General features: G+C 39.2%; 1 protein-coding gene across 1 annotated transcript; it reads left to right on the top strand.

Annotated features, from left to right (window-relative positions):
* The first annotated feature begins 1,360 nt into the window (after window positions 1-1,360).
* On the top strand, window positions 1,361-18,840 carry LOC127978602 (E3 ubiquitin-protein ligase RNF19B). The gene is made up of 10 exons (XM_052583375.1): window positions 1,361-1,642; window positions 7,174-8,356; window positions 12,055-12,254; window positions 13,562-13,706; window positions 13,788-13,950; window positions 14,279-14,393; window positions 15,247-15,387; window positions 15,483-15,672; window positions 15,793-15,927; window positions 16,975-18,840. Exons 2-10 carry the CDS (start codon window positions 7,776-7,778, stop codon window positions 17,393-17,395), a joined length of 2,091 nt encoding a protein of 696 aa, XP_052439335.1. The 5' UTR covers window positions 1,361-1,642; window positions 7,174-7,775; the 3' UTR covers window positions 17,396-18,840.
* The last annotated feature ends 398 nt before the right edge of the window (window positions 18,841-19,238 follow it).

The raw sequence follows: 19,238 nt of genomic DNA, 5'->3' as shown, positions 1-19,238 counted from the left end.
GCATTACAGGGTTCCCCTGGTCATAGACAACCTAGACATATCAGGGAACTTTGAATTTATTTTTCAAATCTAGAAAAGTCAGGGAAATTCCAATCAACATTTGTTTTCTAGTTAAGCACTGATCTGAAAATGTTTAATCAATATTGCTAGATAGTGTTTTTATCAGTTTGTGTCTGTGAATTATTCATTTGAATAATTTTAATTAAAAAGGTCTCAATCAAAAACCATAAATGTAAAAAAAAAAAAAAAAAAAACGTTTAGAGAATCAGAATCAGAATTAGCTTTATTGCCAGGAATGTTTACACATACGAGGAATTTGTTTTCGTGATCGAAGCTCCCCAGTGCAACAGAATGACAGCGACAGAACAGAGAAACTAAATAAAAGAATAAAATACAAATAAGTTGGTAAGGAATGACAATATACAAATTGATAATTGTATGGCAGGTATATTACAAAAAGCAGTTATGTATGTACAGGTATATTATGTGCAAAATGTAAGTGTACACTGAGTATGTGTGTTAGATAAATAAGTGTATGTGTATATAAATAGTGTAGTGTACTGTGTTCCACAGTCATTATCAGCTGTTCATAAGATGGATTGCCTGAGGGAAGAAACTGTTCCTGTGTCTGGTCGTTCTGGTGCTCAGTGCTCTGTAGCATCGACCAGATGGCAACAGTTCAAAGAGGGAGTGTGCTGGATGTGAGGGTCGAGAGTGATTTTACTGGCCCTTTTGTTCACTCTGGATAAGTACAGTTCTTGAATAGAAGGTAGGGTTGTACGCTCAGCAGTCCGGACTACCCTCTGTAGTCTTCTGAGGTCAGATTTGATCAGGTCAGAAGCTGAATTGAACCAGACAGTTACTGAAGTGCAGAGGTTGGATTCAATGATGGTGGAGTAGAACTGTTTCAGCAGCTTCTGACAACTGGTAATAGAAAATGTCAGAAAATCTTTTGGTCTAAAGTTCTAGTGTGGGAACACTAGAATTAAAACTATTTCAGGAATATAAATTATCTATAAATCAGTGGTTCTGCTACTTTTTGAGTCCTTAGCTCTAAAAAAAAAAGTTAAAAGACTCCTTAGCTCTCGTTTGTCCACGATAATATTTAAAGCCCTCTGTCTGATAAGTTAATACGTTTCTGTGATTATAATAATATCGGCCCCCAGTCCCCTGGTTGAGAACCACTGTTTTACATGACCTCATTTTTTAAAATTCCGTGTTTGTTGCTGAATCGTAGCAATAATAATTCAAAAATGTTTTGAATATGCAAATTCTGTTCCTGGCAATGAGACGCGCTTTCATTTCCGTTCTGAGGTGACGTCAGTGGGCGGGGTTTCCGCCCGAAAACGAGTGGCGTCACACGCAGGGGCTTTCCTCGGTGACGTGAATGGAAAAGAGTCTCGAGCTGCGGACATAATCTGAGCAATATCGCGTTCAGGACAGGAAAAAAAAGGGCTGACATCTTCCCCACGAACTGATTCTCGGGGAATGTAGTAGCGGATGCCTCTAGGGTGAGATTTGTCAAATTTACAGGACAGTTGGTTGGATGTACACGGTGTACAATAGCACCGCAGCTCACTGTGTTCCGCCCTATTCTGCTTCACTTGCTCTCAGTAACGTTATTATCAGATCCATCTGTACGGTAAGTGCCCAGCAGATACGCTTTAGTCAGTGATTTTAAAGTACAATAGTGTTGTCAAAGTGTTCTGATATTAGTACACATCCCAGTGAGGTGACAGGACACCTGGACCTCATCAACATCGGGTTGTTTTACTGTAGACGCTTCTTTAATAAGGGCAGCAAATAAGCCAGATATTTTCTGCTCACTGCTGATTTATTTATGTTTCATTAGTTACACTAATCATACGTTACACGTATAATAATTATCTATGTGTATCTATCTATTGTAAACGAACTTTTTTATACTTTGCTAATTTAGTTATGTTTTAGTAGTTAAGCTTATATTTAAATGAAACCATTTAGGGACAAAATTTTGTAGTAATTTAGTGGTTCAAAAACAACTTTCTGAATATAAAGTGTACTGGTTCATCATTAAATTTACAGTATTTCATGCACTCTTTGTAACTGAGTATGTTTTAGGCGTTTTGGCAACACTTCTAGAGTAAGCAAGGAATGCACAGGATGACTTTGGTTTCATTTCTTCTTTTGTGTCAGCAAGCACACGGTTAATTCCAGTCTTTCTTGTCTTGTTGTTTTTTTTTTTTTTTTTTTTAAATGGTATCCAATTTACCGTAAACCAGCATGCGATTGTTAAGAACTGATAAAATCGAGATGTTTGGTTTCACAGGAACCCGTGGCTGTTTTTCTTTTGTTCCAGCCTCATTTAAAACAGTAGGTGAGTGTGAATGTGGCATACTGGTGTTAGTCATGTTTTGTCTTGAGGATTGTTAGGCAGTCTTTGAACAGCGCCTGAGATGTGATATATGAGATTTGGACTTCTGTGAGGATACAATAAAGGATGAGGTTAGCTGGAGATCAGACATGCTGGTTTTAGCGAGAATGAGACATGGATGAGCACAAGCACCTGCTCTTCACAGACATTCACACAGACTCACAGCTTAAAGAGATTTCACAACTCATCTAATGGGTTAGTTAGACCGTCTGCCAGTGCATCCTGCCCTCCCCGTCACAATGGAGAGGTTAAACTGCGTACGTGTGCTGGAAACTTGACAGAATACTGACAGTTCTGTCCAACTAAATCATCCGTGTATGGATTAGTTTATCGCTACACCACAAAAACATGTGATAATTACATTATTTACAATCTAATCCATCTAAAACCAGTGTTATTATAGTATTATTTAAGTACTTTATTATAGTATATGTTAATATTTGAAGTAAGCCTTTTTACATTTTCAATTCTAGTTTTAGTTTAAGTTCTTGTAGTGTTTTTAATGTCATTTTTATTGAGCATTTGTTTTTAATTAGCTTTCATTTTTTATTTTAGTTTAGTAATTTTTGTGTTTTAACTTAATTATTTTTATTTCAGTTTAATTTACGACTTTTTTTTTCTCTTTATTTTTCATCTTTTTAAAACTAACACGTTTGTTTAAAAATAGTTTTATACTTCAAAATGAATCATAACACTGTTCTAAACCAGTATGAGTTTCCTTCTTCTGTGGGACAGAAAAGGAGATATTTTGAGGAATGTGCTAGTCGCCATTTTTTATGTATTTTAGTGTCCCATTTGTGAATCCCTTTTTTTAAGATTCTTGAGATTATCAGAGTTAAGTGTGGTTCTTACACAAACCTGTCACATGTTTTCAGAAGACAAGAAATAAATATAGCTTACCAGCCATTAAGAACTAATTTTAAAAGACATTTCCTCTTTTTTTTTTAGTTTTTGAACTAGTAAATAACAATTCTGTTCATTGAAATCAACAACGCTCTGAACCTAGTTTGTGTAATATGATAAAGATGCAGACGGAAAACAAGACAGCAGGACACATGCAGGCTTTGCTAAGAACAATAAGCCTCAGTGGAGCTTCAGATGTGACTCAAATGATTATGTAATGGCTAGAGATCCAGTAGCCCACCTGTACACCAACTGCTCCATGTGACTGGTGTGTGTGTGTGAGATCGAGACAGATGGAGCCGTGGTCTAGAGCTGTAGGATGATGGGAAAGTGCTGAGGTGTGGTTTCAGGGTCTGTCGCGGCGGAAGTGCTGAGGAAGTGTCAGTCTCGCTCGCTCGGTCTTCTCTCTCACGGTAATGAGTTTGTCTAGATGGGTTGTGCAGTAAAGCGCTGGCGGGAGGCCAAACAATGCACAATCATTTTCTGTTTCTCTGCTTTCAATGCTCTGTCGATTGTTTAAGTATCTTATATTATTCTGCGCTGTGTTCTCATAATAGCCCAAGAGTTTGCTAACCTATGCTGATTTGTAGCCTGCATGGTTCATTTGTGGTTTCTGTTAATAAATCATCTTCAGAATGCCTCTGTGACATGTTGATAAATGGTCTGGAAAAAACATTATTCATTCCGAAAACAAAACTTTACAGTAAGAGATCATGAAGGGAGTAAGGAGCTGCCTTCATTAGGACTTCATCAGAAGTTGTTTCCCTTTTACATTATGAAAACCTAACCAATATGGATACAATAAATCAAATAAAACCAAAATAAACTTCACTCACTGTGATCAATTTCCCAATATTACATGCTTAATACCATAATTTAATTATTATTAAGAGTCTACAATTGTAATAGCAAGGTAATAAAGCCAGAATATATAGTAAAAACATTTTGTCAATACAAATTATATAATTTAATAAGCATTTTGTTTATTAGTGTAACATTAATATTACATTTGATTGACTATTAGTGATTATTATTGTATACTATATATATTATATATCATTTTACTGTATAATGTCAAACGTATCAAACTTATCCCCTGTTGTAAATTAAAAAGTGTGAGAACATGTTCGTCACACCTATGAACCACAAGACGAAACAAAAAAATCCCAGACCGAAATAGAATTTCCCCTTTCTCCATGATCAACGTCTCTTTGATCAACTCCCTTGTGTGTGTTTTATACTTTGCATCTAGTTTCAAACTCTGGCTGTGGTGATTAAAACTGAAAGCAAACTCGCGGTGACGGGGATCCATCCTTCATCAAACAAGGCCTGGGGTCCATGTGTTTTCAACGTTTTTAAATCAACTCTTTCCTAAATGGAAAACGCAGGCTGCTGAATTCCAGCTGCAACACTGTAAGCTGAAAACAGCTTCTTGTGAATCGACATGTCATTCACAGATGATAAACAATAGAGCAACATCTGTTGTACAACAAACGGAGCCACGCCCATTACACACACACACACACACAGTGGGTTCTGCTTTGTAAACTTGTCGAGATATGACACAGATTTTCCAGAAACCGCTTTTGTTGTGCACCCGCTAGCATCCCTCACACACACTAAACCTCAGAGAGCACAGATGGTAATTCTACTGTATGTCATCGGTTGCATTAGTAGAGGCTGCTGAAGTGGAATGGAGTGCTATCACCATCTCAGCCCGAAGTTATATAGATAGACGAGAGACTCTTTTTCATTTAACCTGCTATGATTCAACACCACCTTTTCATTCCGCGTGTTTCGAATAGGCAGATCGGCTGAGATCGTATGGAAGTTTCCTGTTTCCGTCGACTAGACTCTTGCATTTTTAATGCATCTATTCATGCCTCTCGGTCACGTACAGTATAGAGCAGATAGTGTTTGATGATTGTTGCATCCTCTTGACATAATGGGTCAGGACATCAGGACACAGTGGCTGTGAACAATGCGAAAGCACTCTGTGGAAAAATGGGTCATACTGACTGCTGTCACTGCGCACCTTGCAGATTCATGAACCGCAGCAGAAAACAGGCTGCTTTAGCTTACTGGGCTTTATGCTGTTACTCTCTTGATCAAATACAGTGCTAACTAGCCATTTATGTTGGAAAATGCAGCTGTTTTTTTTAATGTTTTTTAAACATGTACTAATACTCTTTTTGGACATATTAGATCATAATAATACCATGTTTATAAAAAAACTATCTGAAGCACCATTGCATACTGTGTTAATACTATCTCTGTTCATTATTATAGGTGCATTCATGATTATCATAATCATGAGATTCCGTCCTTCTGTCCTCGTAGAACTTGTCCTGAATTTTCTTGATCCACCTGACACTACATCATACAGAAACACTCAAGATGTAGTGAAGTAGATAATGATTTCATTATATTTCTGTTTTAATACTGCAAGATTATTCTAATACATGTATAGCCTGTTGGATAACTAATGTATCCAATACATTTTACTTTATTAATAAGACATGTATATAATTGTTACTGTTACTTGTGGTTTGATTAGTTGTTGTCTAGGAATTACAGCAATTACAATGCAACTTAAGGGCCTGTGGTACAGATATAATGTCGCTTACTTGTCCATTAAATTATCCAAAAATTCATTTAAAAATTCACCCAGAAAGTGACTTAAATACACCTTTTTTATGGGTAAGTAAAAAATAAATAAATAAAAAGTAGGCTTCATTCATACAACTATCCTGATGTCTTAATGAAGACAAAAGAATGAAGTTCTAGAAAAGTAAACCGTCCTATTTTATTATTATTTTATACATGTATATGTTTAAACAAACTGCTCGACTGAATAATAAATAGTTGGCATAAACGTATGTTTCTTGTTTATTCTTTAATTTGAATTCTTTATTGACACACTTAATTATCATTGACCCATTAACAAACTTAACAATTTACTATGTTTTCATAAAACTAATAAAACAAATTGTGTGTATATATATATATATATATATATATATATATATAAATTATAGTAAATTGTCAGACTACAACATGATGGTCACTTTCCCTTCCCCTTCGCACAAGTAAACAGATTTGCATCACTCCAAGGTTCATCAGAGCAGAAGACCAGGCCGCAGTCTTATATGAGTTTGTGTAGATGTAGTATGTTTTTATTGAATAGGGAATAGCCCATGGACCACAGAGATTGACAGATTATACTGGCCTACTAAACCATTTCCTCAGCTTCAGTGTGCCATTTGCATTTGGTATTGATGTTCTTCTCAGATAAAAATAAATGAATAAAGTCCAGTGGAGGCATTCACTCTTGTGTTATGTGAGGCGCAGTGTTAATATCTGCCGGGTGTGTATATGTGTTCATAAGGGCCAGAGTCACTGTGAGGGTCCTTGTTTGCTGTGTTCATAGTGGGAATCTCCATGGCAACTGCACTAGCAGCGCAGTGTGAAGTGGAGAGCGAGTGAGCGAGCGCTCGAGTGTGTGAGAGAGTGTGGATGAGAGGGTGTCATCAACAGTGAGACAAAGAAAACGAGAGACGTCAAATCTAACACTAGATCTAAGGACAGAAAATGTGATAAGCGAAATCAGTTTTTAACAAGCTGAAGTTACAGAATCAATTACTTCTCGGTTTTAATCGGCTGGTGAGTGGTTTATGTCTGGCAGTCACTTCGTGAGTCGGGTGCAATGAAGAGTTAACTGTGAAATGAAAGAGATTGAGAATAAAAGAAGGGAGGAGTGTGTTTGTGTGTGTACGTGAGCGTGTACTAAGCATGCTCCTCCCGCAGACTGTCTGTGCGCTGTGCTAACTTCCTGTGCTATTTCTCTTCCTTAACAGACCAGCCGATTCAGAAGAAGAGAACCGCTAGCTGGAGCACACACATCTCGGCTCTGCAAGCAAGAGAATTTAGCGGAGCCAAAAGACGACAAGCCCTCAAAAAGGATTACATTATCTGGAGCCAGAGTCTTTTCTTTTTTACTAACAACTTGAACTTCCTAGTTGTCTTTAAATGCCTTATATTTAATTGACAGTATCTGTCAGTTTGGTAGTTGTAACACATTTGGGGTGCAACAGTTTTCTTTGTTTCATTTTCTTTTTCTATTTACGAGAACATTTTTGGAGTGAAAGGACTTTCCCTCCCCCGTCCTTTTCCCATTTTGGCTCACTTAATCTAGTTACCTTTGCGTTTATTGTTTAAACACGAATCCTTGTTGTAGTTATGACTTCATAAACGGAATGTTCCTAACGGGTGAACTAACTGGAATTTGTTGAGACCTTGACAAACATTCTTTTGTGTATCGGGAGTGTCCGTGTCCTTGAGGTTTGGAGCTTCGTTGAAATTACATTCCGTGGACGGAACTGAAAAGCTTCACACAAACTCCTCTAACCCAAACTCGCTGACCTCCCGTAAGGAATCAAGTGGGAGAACATTACACGAAATGGGATCCGAAAAGGACTCCGAATCCCCCCACTCCTCTGTTAGCGGCATTCCCAATCCGAAATGCCGTGGGCCGGGCAAGAAGCAAGGCAGGATCTCTTTTCATAGTCTCTTCCATGGCAAACGCGGATCCAGGGGGAACAAGGCCAATGTGGGAACTCCTCTTGCGCAACCGCTCCAGCAACAGCAGCTGCTCCAGCCCCCCACACCCACCAATGTTTCATCAGACTCCTCTACGACAGACCCGGTTGAACCGTTGTCCACTAGCCAGGCCTCTCTGGGAGGTCAAGAACTCCTAGAGTGTCCCCTGTGCCTGGTGCGGCAACCTGCGGAGCAGCTTCCCGAGCTCCAGGGATGCAGCCATCGGTCGTGCCTGTGCTGTCTACGGCAGTACCTGCGTATCGAGATCACGGAGAGCCGAGTGCAGCTCAGCTGTCCAGAGTGCGCCGAACGACTTGCCCCAAGACAGGTGGCCCTCATCCTGGATGATCCCAGCCTGATGGAGAAGTATGAAGAGTTTCTACTGCGCCGCTGTCTGGCATCGGACCCTGATTGCAGATGGTGTCCAGCTCCGGACTGTGGGTAAGAATGATTTGGATGTTATGGATTTATAATATAATACAGAATGTTTTGAATTGGAAATGTTGCTTTATATATATATATATAAGCTGTATGACCAAAAGGTTGCAGAGCTTCTAATTAAGTTTGGCAAGACTCTTAACTTCCAGTGTGAAGATTTGTCACTACAACATCCAGTGACGTTATAGGGAACTGTGGGATGTGGACTTCTGTTCCAGTATTAAACACCCCCGGTGCACATAGTGAAGTCATTCTAAAAATGATTTACTGAGTAAATGATGTGGAGGAACATGACTAGCCCAAAGCCCAGATCTGAACCCCAGTGATATTTTTTGAACAAACCATCAATTAAAGGACCTTGATCATATTCAGAATGTCTGTGTGTATGACATCGCATTGCAGAAAGAAGTCTGGAAATAACATTGCCTCACGTCATAAGTCTCATTTCCTATTTTCTCTACCACATAATATCAGATATGACTGCTGGCCTATTCTCTTCCTGATATCTGAGGTGACCTCACTAAGAATCTTCCCTTAGCTTTTAACATTTAGGTGTTGTCCTGTCTTGAAGTCAGTGAAGGACATGGTCATAGGTGAAATAGGGTGGCAGAATTTTGGCTGCCTTGCCCTACAGCTGTCACACCGCATTTCTCTCATTTCAATGTTTTGGTTTCAGTGAAATCACAAAATGAAATGCAACCTAATCTGCTACTGAAACTGATAAGCATCTACTGATAATCAGGTGGAATTTTTACCAACCCAAAATATTAGGCCAAAACTGTGAAAAAATACATGGGCAAAAAAGTTTTGGAGGGGCAGAATCATTGACAGAAACTCCTAAATGAGGTAGAGCCGTGCAAGCAGTGTGGACACACTGCACTGTTACAAAAAATAAAGAACTTTACTGGTTTAATGTATCCCCTGAGAACACAACACCTTGAACAGCATCCTGAGATCAGTTACCCAATTATGCAAATTGAACCTTATTGTAATTTCAGTTTCAGTTTTTGGCTAAGTGAACATTTTAATTTTAGTTCTTCAAATTTGTGCTCTCTGGCACTGAAAGCAAGAGACACTCCACTGAGCCACATCAGCTCATGTTTTGAGACTGGACTGGTCCCTCCTCAAGACTGAAATCCTAGAATCGCCCCAGAAGTAAGCGTCCATTGGCCAAAGAGAATTTCAGAGTCTGCTCCAGCTTTAGGAAAACCAATTTGCTGTGTTCCCTCTTGATTTCAGCCTAACACAGCTCTTCCCACACCCTCAACACAGAGCTTACGCATTCATATTCGTCAAACACTCTCTACTGTTGTGTAGGCATCCTAAAATTGCCCAAGCGTTGGTTGAGAGATTTCTAGTTTCTCGCCCAACATGCTCTCGTGTCTGAATGGGAGTAAATCCAGCTTTGTTCCAACATCTGAAAACCTTACCTAGAGACTAGAAGCTGTTAGGAGTAACCAGCTCTTTATTTAAGCCAATGCTTTCAAAACTAAAATCGATTTTGGCGTCCACGAACCAAATCATGTATTAAATGCATGTATTTCAGATCTTTGTCAGATTCAGTAGAAGTAAGTGGACGTATGTAACAGGTTCTGTTTGTTCTGTGTGCTTCGACAAGCGTAGGAGGCATTTGGACAGTTAAAAGGAAAACTTGCGTTTGTGTGGGAAGCCTAGTTTAGCTGATGTGTTATTCAGAGAAAGTGTGATTTACTTCAGAGTTTGGTCAATCACAATGATGCGCCAGTGACCTACATTTAAGGGACGTGATTTAGTCTGCTTCTCTGCTTGTTTGAGTCACAGCCTCTTCCTGTCAGGCCCACGGCTGATAATAAGGGGTTTTCAGATGGACTGGGAATTAAAAAAAAAAAAAGGCCATTAGAGATCACACCATTGGTGAGTTGGTTAGTTAGTTGCATCATATGAGGTTATGAAATGAAAGTGCGACAGGTTTTTTTTTTTCTGTAGGACACACTGAAGTTCACCCAGATGGTTAATTTGCCTATTTGTAGACTAACTAGGAATCTCCCACCTTAGATGATAAAACTTTTGATCTCAGAACCACAGAAACAAACCCTGACAGAAAAGCTTCCCCAGTATATATCAGTTCCAGTCCATGGTGCTGCTTATTACCCATTAGACCCCCAACTAGCTTTGCTTCAGCTTGACTGAAAGTACAGAGCTGCCAATGGCAATGGGAAACAGGAACATCTTGTTTCTCTCTCCCTCAGTGATAAGTTGCTGTGGCAACTGAGATGCAGCACTGATGTAGAGTTGCTATGGGTAACTGAGGCTGGTATTTGATTAAGACAATCATTGGCTACTCACTTGACCGTGTGTGCATGCCACGGTGTCTTTGTGAGCTTCAAATTCGAGTTTTGATTTCATTGTTTTTAATTCAAGTGCGCTCCGGGTGTTCAGGGATACCATAATCATGTGTAATGAGGTCGGTTTCGGCTTGACTCTACTTGTAGGATGTGTGTGCCAGTACGTGCAGGTAATTGGAAGCTCTTTGTATGTGACGTTACACTTCTCCATTGCAACTGAGCTGATTAATGAGGTGTCGGGCTGGAGGAGGAATGATTTCTTCAGAACCTGCTTTAACTTCGACCAACAGGTCAAAACTTGCGCTTCAAATCAAAAGGGATTGTTTTTGTCACGCATAATGGAAGACAGGGAGGTTGGGCAGGTTTTATTTTGATTCAGAGTGTGAAATCAGCTTTTTCTTTCGTTTTGAAAAATCCATCTATCCAGTTGATCTACTCCCAGTGTTTATTCAGCTGTAAAAGCATTAAAATGATCAAGGTTTTTTTTTTTTTAAGACTTGGTATGTTTGTTGATAACCATTGTGCTTACTGTTCTGAGGTCTGAGGTAGAGGTAGAGACAGCCAAGAAAGTTTCCTAGGAAAGTAATAAAATGCTACTGGATTACTAGGAAACTCTCACGGCAGGAACATACTGACTGCAATAAATCGTTCTTCTCATTTTCCATAATGTAGTAGTGTCTGTACTTGCTAATGTTTTCCTTGACTTTGAAAGGAATTTGACATTTACAAAGAATCTGAGTCGGGAACACACAGATATTATGGCGAATGTGATTACTTTTGGGGCCATTTGATTCAGGTCTTAATCAAGATCCATTTGAAAATGGCGTCTTCCTTTCAAAGTACATCCACATTATCCATTTTCAGATTTATCCACTCTGGAGAGCCATTTCAAAAAGCTCAGTTTTCTTTGACAAAAATGCCATCTGGATGCCAAAATAGAGAGAAAAAAGCTTTTTCAAATTGTCCATGTTAATTGTATTAGTGTGAACACGGCCTAAATATACATTATCTGAGAGCATAATCATCCTTATATGTCCTTTATAGATGGAGAAATTTTTAAAACATGTTTAAAATGTCTGCGATATTTACATGGTCCACATATTGCTCAGCCACAATTAAAGAAAATATGATTTTACAATAATCCACTTTTATTGTTTTTTTTTCTTCTATCTTTAGCACTGTAGACATATCAGTGTTTGTGAATATGGTAATCATATATCAGAGTACGATACTATTACCGTCTGATACCCGTCTCTGTACCATGTACTTCTGTAAGAGTAGATTGCACATAACTAGGTGTAATGATATCTCATATTACCTAAATTATAGATTTTCTAGGAGAGTCTGATGACCTGGTTTGTATTGTTCTCCTGCCAGGTTCGCAGTTATTGCCTCCGGATGTGCCAGCTGCCCCAGACTGGTGTGTCGAAGAGAAGGGTGTGGTGCCGAGTTCTGTTACCACTGCAAGCAAGTTTGGCATCCTAACCAGACGTGTGACTCGGCCCGCCAGCAGAGGGCGCTGTCCTTGAGAACGCACAGTAACCATTCACCCAGCTACACAGGCGAGCAGGGACACGGTGAGCGTTAAACCAGCAGCCAACCACTCTTTTCTGTCACATAAACAAAGAGAGACTATAATATCATTCGGAGTTAGGCTCTTTGTACCTGGGCAAGGAGGCAATCACACAGCAATGCCCTAGAAACTAGGGGTGGGCGATATGACTAAAATCTTATATCATGATATGAGTCATTGTTGCTTTTAATAAGGTCTTATTCATAGCAAAATTTTTGATACCATGGAAATTTCATAATTCTTGCCACCAATGTCAATATCACAGAATACTAGCCTAAATAAAATAAAAAAACCTCAAGTAAATTGTCAGCCATTATACAAGAATAAGAAAATAATCACAAGCAGTAGAACTACAAAAAAAAAACAAAAAAACAAAAAAAAAAGTAGAACAAATAAATAAAGGCTACATGCATTGTATAAAGTAATCAAATGTATAAAAACACTGCGTATTTTTCACTGTGTAAATATATATTACTTAATAAAGTTACAAACTTGATTTAGTCAAGCGCAAGTGAGAGATTTTCTCTCTTTTGTTGTTTGATTGACAGGAATGACAGACAGCAGGAATATTAGACTGCTGTCACTTTAAGAACTTCCCAGATCCGATATACAGTTACACATGCTTTGTTTCACAGCTGTTTGCTTTCACTTACGATCTACTGTGTTTAAGAGTATACTTGCAAAGATGGACATTTTGACACGAAAACTAGAAACCACCCAAATCACTTCAGCAAAAACATAGCAATGCCCTAGAAACCTCTTAGATCCCACTAGAAACCACCCTGATCACACAAGCACAACAACAACAAAAAATACTGGATCATGTTTTGCACGTACAAATTGTCATTCACATTTTTATTCAGAAAATGTACTAATCTAGTATATGTTTTGCTGCGGGGCAGCAGTATATTAGTCCTTCACTGTATACTCTAAGTATGTATCGCAAAGTGTTTGGAATTAGTGGATAAAAATAAACTCAAAACTCTAGTGTGCTTTCTGTCTGGTTTATTGTGTTTCAGAGTGCCATATAATTTGATTTGCTGTGTGCTTCCCCCTTGAGCGCTTTCATTTTGTGCACTTCAGTGTTCACTGCAGATTATTGAAGTTTCTCTTTCCATAAAGGACTGCACTCTCTCCTCCTCCTCCTCCTCAAGTTCTCTCTAGTTTCTCTCCTGAATTCCAGCAGGAGTCTGCTATCGTCTCTTATTCCCTGTCTGGCATTCAGAAAGTGCTTCCTCAGCACACATTGTTTACAGCAGATCCTGTCTACCTCTTCAAATTCTAAATCCCAACCCTCTAATCCCCCCTCAGCTGATGACATCAAGCCTTGCCCCCGATGCGGTGCCTACATCATCAAGATGAACGACGGCAGCTGTAATCACATGACCTGTGCTGTGTGCGGCTGTGAGTTCTGCTGGCTCTGTATGAAGGAGATTTCAGACCTGCACTACCTCAGGTACCTTCTGCCTCCTATCAGTGGGAATTTCTCAAACGACTTGCTCGAATTGAAAAATAATAATATTCTGTGTCTTCTCAGTCCATCAGGTTGTACGTTCTGGGGAAAGAAGCCATGGAGTCGCAAGAAGAAGATTCTGTGGCAGCTGGGCACTTTGATTGGTGCACCGGTGGGCATCACTCTAATCGCTGGCATCGCAGTTCCTGCTATGGTGATCGGCATTCCTGTTTACATTGGACGCAAGGTGCGGAGTGCCAACATCACACCTTACCCTACAGCGTTACAGTTTAGGTTCATGTGGAAACCTTTATCAGCTGCAGCCAGGAAGAGAACATCCATTAAAAAGCCTGGGAATTTCCCTTTAGTCAGCCGTGTCAGCTACTCAACCAGCTTAATTGCTTTTGATATCGAACATGACTTCCTGGTGTAGGATACAGAGCGGGCATTAAACATTATTTCCATGCCACAAAAGACATTTTGAAGTTTTAGGATGCCACTAGATGAGATCTTTGATTTTAGCAGATAAAAGCACATTTGTGACTGTGCAGTAACACAGCTGCTGTTTGTCACAGATCCATTCTCACTATGAAGGCAAGAAAACATCCCATCACAGGAGGAATCTCGCTATCACTGGTGGTGTGGCGCTGTCGATCATCACGGCTCCAGTCATCGCTGCTGTCAGCGTGGGTGAGGATTCCTGAAATCATTTACATTTTATTCCTTTTGTGATTTACAAATGATATCCTTACAATGAATGTTTCAGAGGTAAAAAAAACTGTGATTTCAATAGTAATCCACACAATTGGTAATTTAGCAAAAAATCTACTCCCAGATTTTGCTAAATGTTCAAGTTGGTCATGCAGATTTGCTGCACTGACCTAGAGAAAGGTTTTAAAGTGACTTCATATATCGCTACACCAACAACAATAGACAATGGACCTTTTTTGTTTGCAAAATTTTGCTAATGTGACCAAACTTTTAGATGTTTTACTACGATGGATCAATGGTCAGTCAGACTAATACATTTCATTCTAGTTCAATTCATTGTCTCATTGTGATTCGGACACAGCAAATCAGTGAAGTCAGTTTCTGTAGATTTATCACCCAAATCATATGGCTTCGGAAGATGTAGTAGAATATGGAATATATGCTGTATAGACTACATGAATGATTTTATTATACTCTGGTGCTTTTGCATCCTTCACAAAGGCTAAGCTTCAGTTCCTGTTCATTATAATGGACACTATAGACAATGGCTTCTGCATTTAGCCTCAGTGGCAACCACAACTTCCGGTGCAGTACAATGTATGGAAATTGTGAGAACATGAAGCACAAAATTCAATCCTGAGGAAGTATGACAGCAATACTGATATGATCCACCTACACACTACAAGTTTCCACAAAAATATTAAGAAGTGCTACTGTAAGCACCATTGACAATATTAAGAAATGTTTCTCATTGAGTCCAGTTAAACACATTTACTCGTCAACTCTCCTTTTAACCAGACATTGACTATAGCTCCATATTTCTCCCCTACAGGCATTGGCGTCCCCATCATGTTGGCGTATGTGTATGGTGTTGTGCCTATCTCTCTGTGCCGCGGCGGGGGCTGCGGTGTGAGCCGGGGGAAAGGACGGGGCGTTAGGATAGACTTTGATGAGGATGGCGGGCCTATTACAGGTAAAAGATTAATCAAGTGTCTCAGAAAAAAAAAAAAAAACTTGCCAGTGCCGATTATTGTACTGAACCATCAATCTGACCCTTGCTCTCTGTAGTTGCTGATGCATGGCGAGCGCTGAAGTCTCCCAGCCTGGGCGAGAGCAGTTTGGAGGGAGGAGTCAGCGGCCTCAGCACCACCTCTCCCAGCGAGGGTCTGTCCGTCGCCCCAGGGGGTCTGGGTGACACACCCCACTTCAACACACTCGCAGGAGGAGCACTTGGTGCAAGGACAGGAAAATACAGCAGGTATGAGGGCATGTGTGATGCCAACAGAAGGGTACCATTCTCTGTATGGTAAATACACAGAAGCTACACTGTAAATATGGGTAATGTTCTTGTTTTCATGGAAACATGTTTATGTTTCAGGCTGGAGGTGCAAGCATCGGAGCTGGGAAAGGAAGGTGCTGGAAGGGAGACGGGCAGCTTGGGAGCGGCCAGTGACTGTGCCAGCACTCGGGGCATGGCAGGATCAATCACTTCCTCTTACACCTTACCTGACCGGTGTGTGAATCACTTCTACTATAAGAAACTGCTTGACAAATAAATGCACGAAACCGTTCAAAAGGAATTAGTAAAACTGTATAATGTTTTTGAAAACTGTCTCTTATGCTCATCAAGGCTGTGTTTAATTTAGGAGTCAAATAGTAATATTGTGAAATATTATTACACTTCTAGATAACTATTTTCTCTTTATTAGAATATATTTTAAAATGTAAAATTACTGTGATGGCAAAGCTGAATTGTCAGCATCATTACTCCAGTCTTCAGTGTCATATGATCCTTCAGAAATTTTAATATGCTGATTTGCTGCATTACTTTTTATTACCAATATTAAAAATAGTTGGAAGCAGCTATACTTTTCTAATGGACTTTTTTTTTTGAAAGTTCAAAGGAACAGCATTCATAATATTTGAACTGTAATCATAAATTAGACTTTTCAATATTTTTTTCAATATTTTTATAATTACGTATTGGATATTTGTTCATACTAATTTCTCTTATTTTTAGATTTAGATTACCTTTTAAATGTTAAATGTATTGATCAAATCTCAAACTAAATATCCATTTTTTTACACTGTACATTACAATGTTGTGACACCTTAATTCGCATTTTTATTTTATTTAAACATATTAGGAAATCGATATTAGATTTATTTAGACATTTAAATATTAGGGTTAGACTCTATTTAGTAACACTTAATTTTAATGTGTGTTTGTTACGTTAAATGTTACACCGTTATTATACATTCAAGTACTGAATAATATAAATGTTAAAGGGTTAGAGGTAGGATTAGGGTTTGGTTTAGTGTTAGTTGCTGAAATTATGCATAATTTATAAGTACTTACTATATTAAGTACATGTAATGCATAACAAGGACATTGTAAAATAAAGTGTTACTGGTAACCCATTGCTCGTTTTGGCCTTAACATAATTAAGAATTGGAATATTAGTGCATCCATGCAACAAAATAATAATATATAGCAAACTTTAAACACTGCTGGGAGTGTTGCATTGTCTCATCTTTTCTATGATCTGTTGTGTTTCAGAGAGGGCACTAACCTTGAGATCCAGGTGGACATTGAAACGAAACCGAGCCATCTCTGTCTAACCACTGAAGAGGATCTGGCTCCGCCCACTGCCCACATGGCTCCCGGTTTGGGGGAGGGGCCTCAGGACTGCAGCTCCCGCAGGAGCGGGGTTGTCATGGATTCCCCTCTGGGCCTGTCGCCAGGGATGTCACTCAGGGAGGGTCTCCGAGACGTCACCCTCGCTCAGCCGGAAAGCATCCGCAGCGACCTAGAGATGTCCGACACACAATCAGATGACATCGCAGAGCTGACGTCCGATGACTGCGACTCACCCCGCCCCAAGAGCTGCCACGCCGCGCCCCCACCGCAGACCACCTGCAGAGCCTTGAACCCCACCGACAGCCTGCACTGTCCCGACAACGTCATTCTGTACGTGTGAGAGTCTCTCACCATTGCACAAAGCCAACCGTTTCTGAGCTTTTGACGCTTAACCCGTTCATTTGCTGCTTTTTAGAATTATCAAAACACCTTAATAACATCCAGACAGCTCAAGGAACTGAACTCATCGCTCTGCTCGCCTGTCCCATCTGGTTATCACAGGCACGGACACGTCCTCTACCTCTTCAGAAACTCATACTGTTATTCATCGGTTGGTGTTTACTTCTCGGTGTGGAAATGCCTTGAGCAACAACAACAAAAAATCGCCGAATCGGTACTATCGCGACCAGAAGAATTTCCCTAGGAAACAAACAAACAAATAAAGACAAATAATGCGAGTTGTCGCCAAGCACATGTATACGTGAAAGGCTTTCGAGTGGTTTGTATGTTTGTTTTACTTGGAAATCGTGTGATTTGCAGCATGCTAGTATTGTTTTGGTGGCGCTGGTGTTTGCACAGAAGAACTCACACCGTTAAGACTGATGGGAGACTGATCTGAACTTCACTAGCAGACAGTTTGAACTGAATCACTGACTGCCTGCCTTACAGACAGAGCACATGCACTCCGATCCCTAACACTGTCTGTGACTCACTGACAGCACTGTTTGTGCCCTCTTGAGCTGAGACGTGAGAGATGTGGATGTTTACCAGTGTTGATTTTATTGCTGGGTATTAAAATAATATAGTATCAAAGATGGAACTGCCATTCACATGCATGTCTGCTGTTATTAATATTATTTAATTCAGATTTTTAGCCTATTTTATCTCTTTCTTTAAAAACATTTCTTTTATGTTTTTTTTTTAATTCTTTTTAGTTAGTGCAATCGTAGTTTTTTTATTTTTTATGTTGTTTTCCCTGCTAGCTGGATGCATGGATGGAGAGAGATGGGTCGGATGGATGAGCACTCCTGCACTTTATCCCACTATTTATCATCGTTCAACATTGTAGGCTTATATTTATGCACTTCCTTTTCTTTTCTTTTTTTTGGAGCTTCTCTGGGAAACATTTGAATGGCAGAGTCATGATTTTGTTATTTAATTTTGGGTATAATTGTGACATGCTATGCTTTCTGAATCTCATAATTATCTTTGGCTGCAGAAAGAGAATCCTCGGTTTTTACATGTAATGGTGAATTAGCTTTGTCTTGTAATCACAGAAAAAAGGAATTGTGCTCGTCACATCTTTTGCTTTTTTTGTTTTGTTTTTGTTGTGTGAAGATGCTTTCATGTTTTCAGGTTTATGAGTGGATTGTAAAAACTACTTGATAAATTTGAACTATAAACTGGTTATGGTGAAATGAGTGTTAACTAAATTCATTTACATAAGCAATATGTTTAAAAGGGGTGTTAAATGTGGCATTGTTTTGTACATCCCAACAAAGAGAACTGCGCTGGCTGTGAGTGTTTGAATCAACATGAAAATAAACATCTCCTCCTTTGTGGCAAGTTGGACTTATTTATTCAGCTCTTTTATTTGCATATATATGACCTTGGAGCACAAAACCAATCTCAAGTCGCTGGGGCATATTTTAAGCAATGGCCAAAAATACACTGTAAGGGTCAAATGTATAAATTTTTCTTTTATGCCAAAAATCATTAGGATATTAAGTAAAGATCATTTTCCATTAGGATATTTTGAAAAATTCCTACTGTAAATATATTTAAACTTAATTTTTGATCAATAATATGCATTGCTAAGAACTTAATTTGAACAACTTTAAAGGTGAAGTTTTGTGCTCAAGGGTCACAAATGCTGATTGGCTTCTATATTAGTCTATAATATATAAATACACACTATATAAACATTATTGCAATGTGTGCTACTTAAAATCTTAAATGCTTAA

Source organism: Carassius gibelio, chromosome B19, assembly GCF_023724105.1.
Source record: "Carassius gibelio isolate Cgi1373 ecotype wild population from Czech Republic chromosome B19, carGib1.2-hapl.c, whole genome shotgun sequence".
NCBI classification, from domain to species: domain Eukaryota; kingdom Metazoa; phylum Chordata; class Actinopteri; order Cypriniformes; family Cyprinidae; genus Carassius; species Carassius gibelio.
This window is presented reverse-complemented; position numbering and strand designations above follow the sequence as displayed.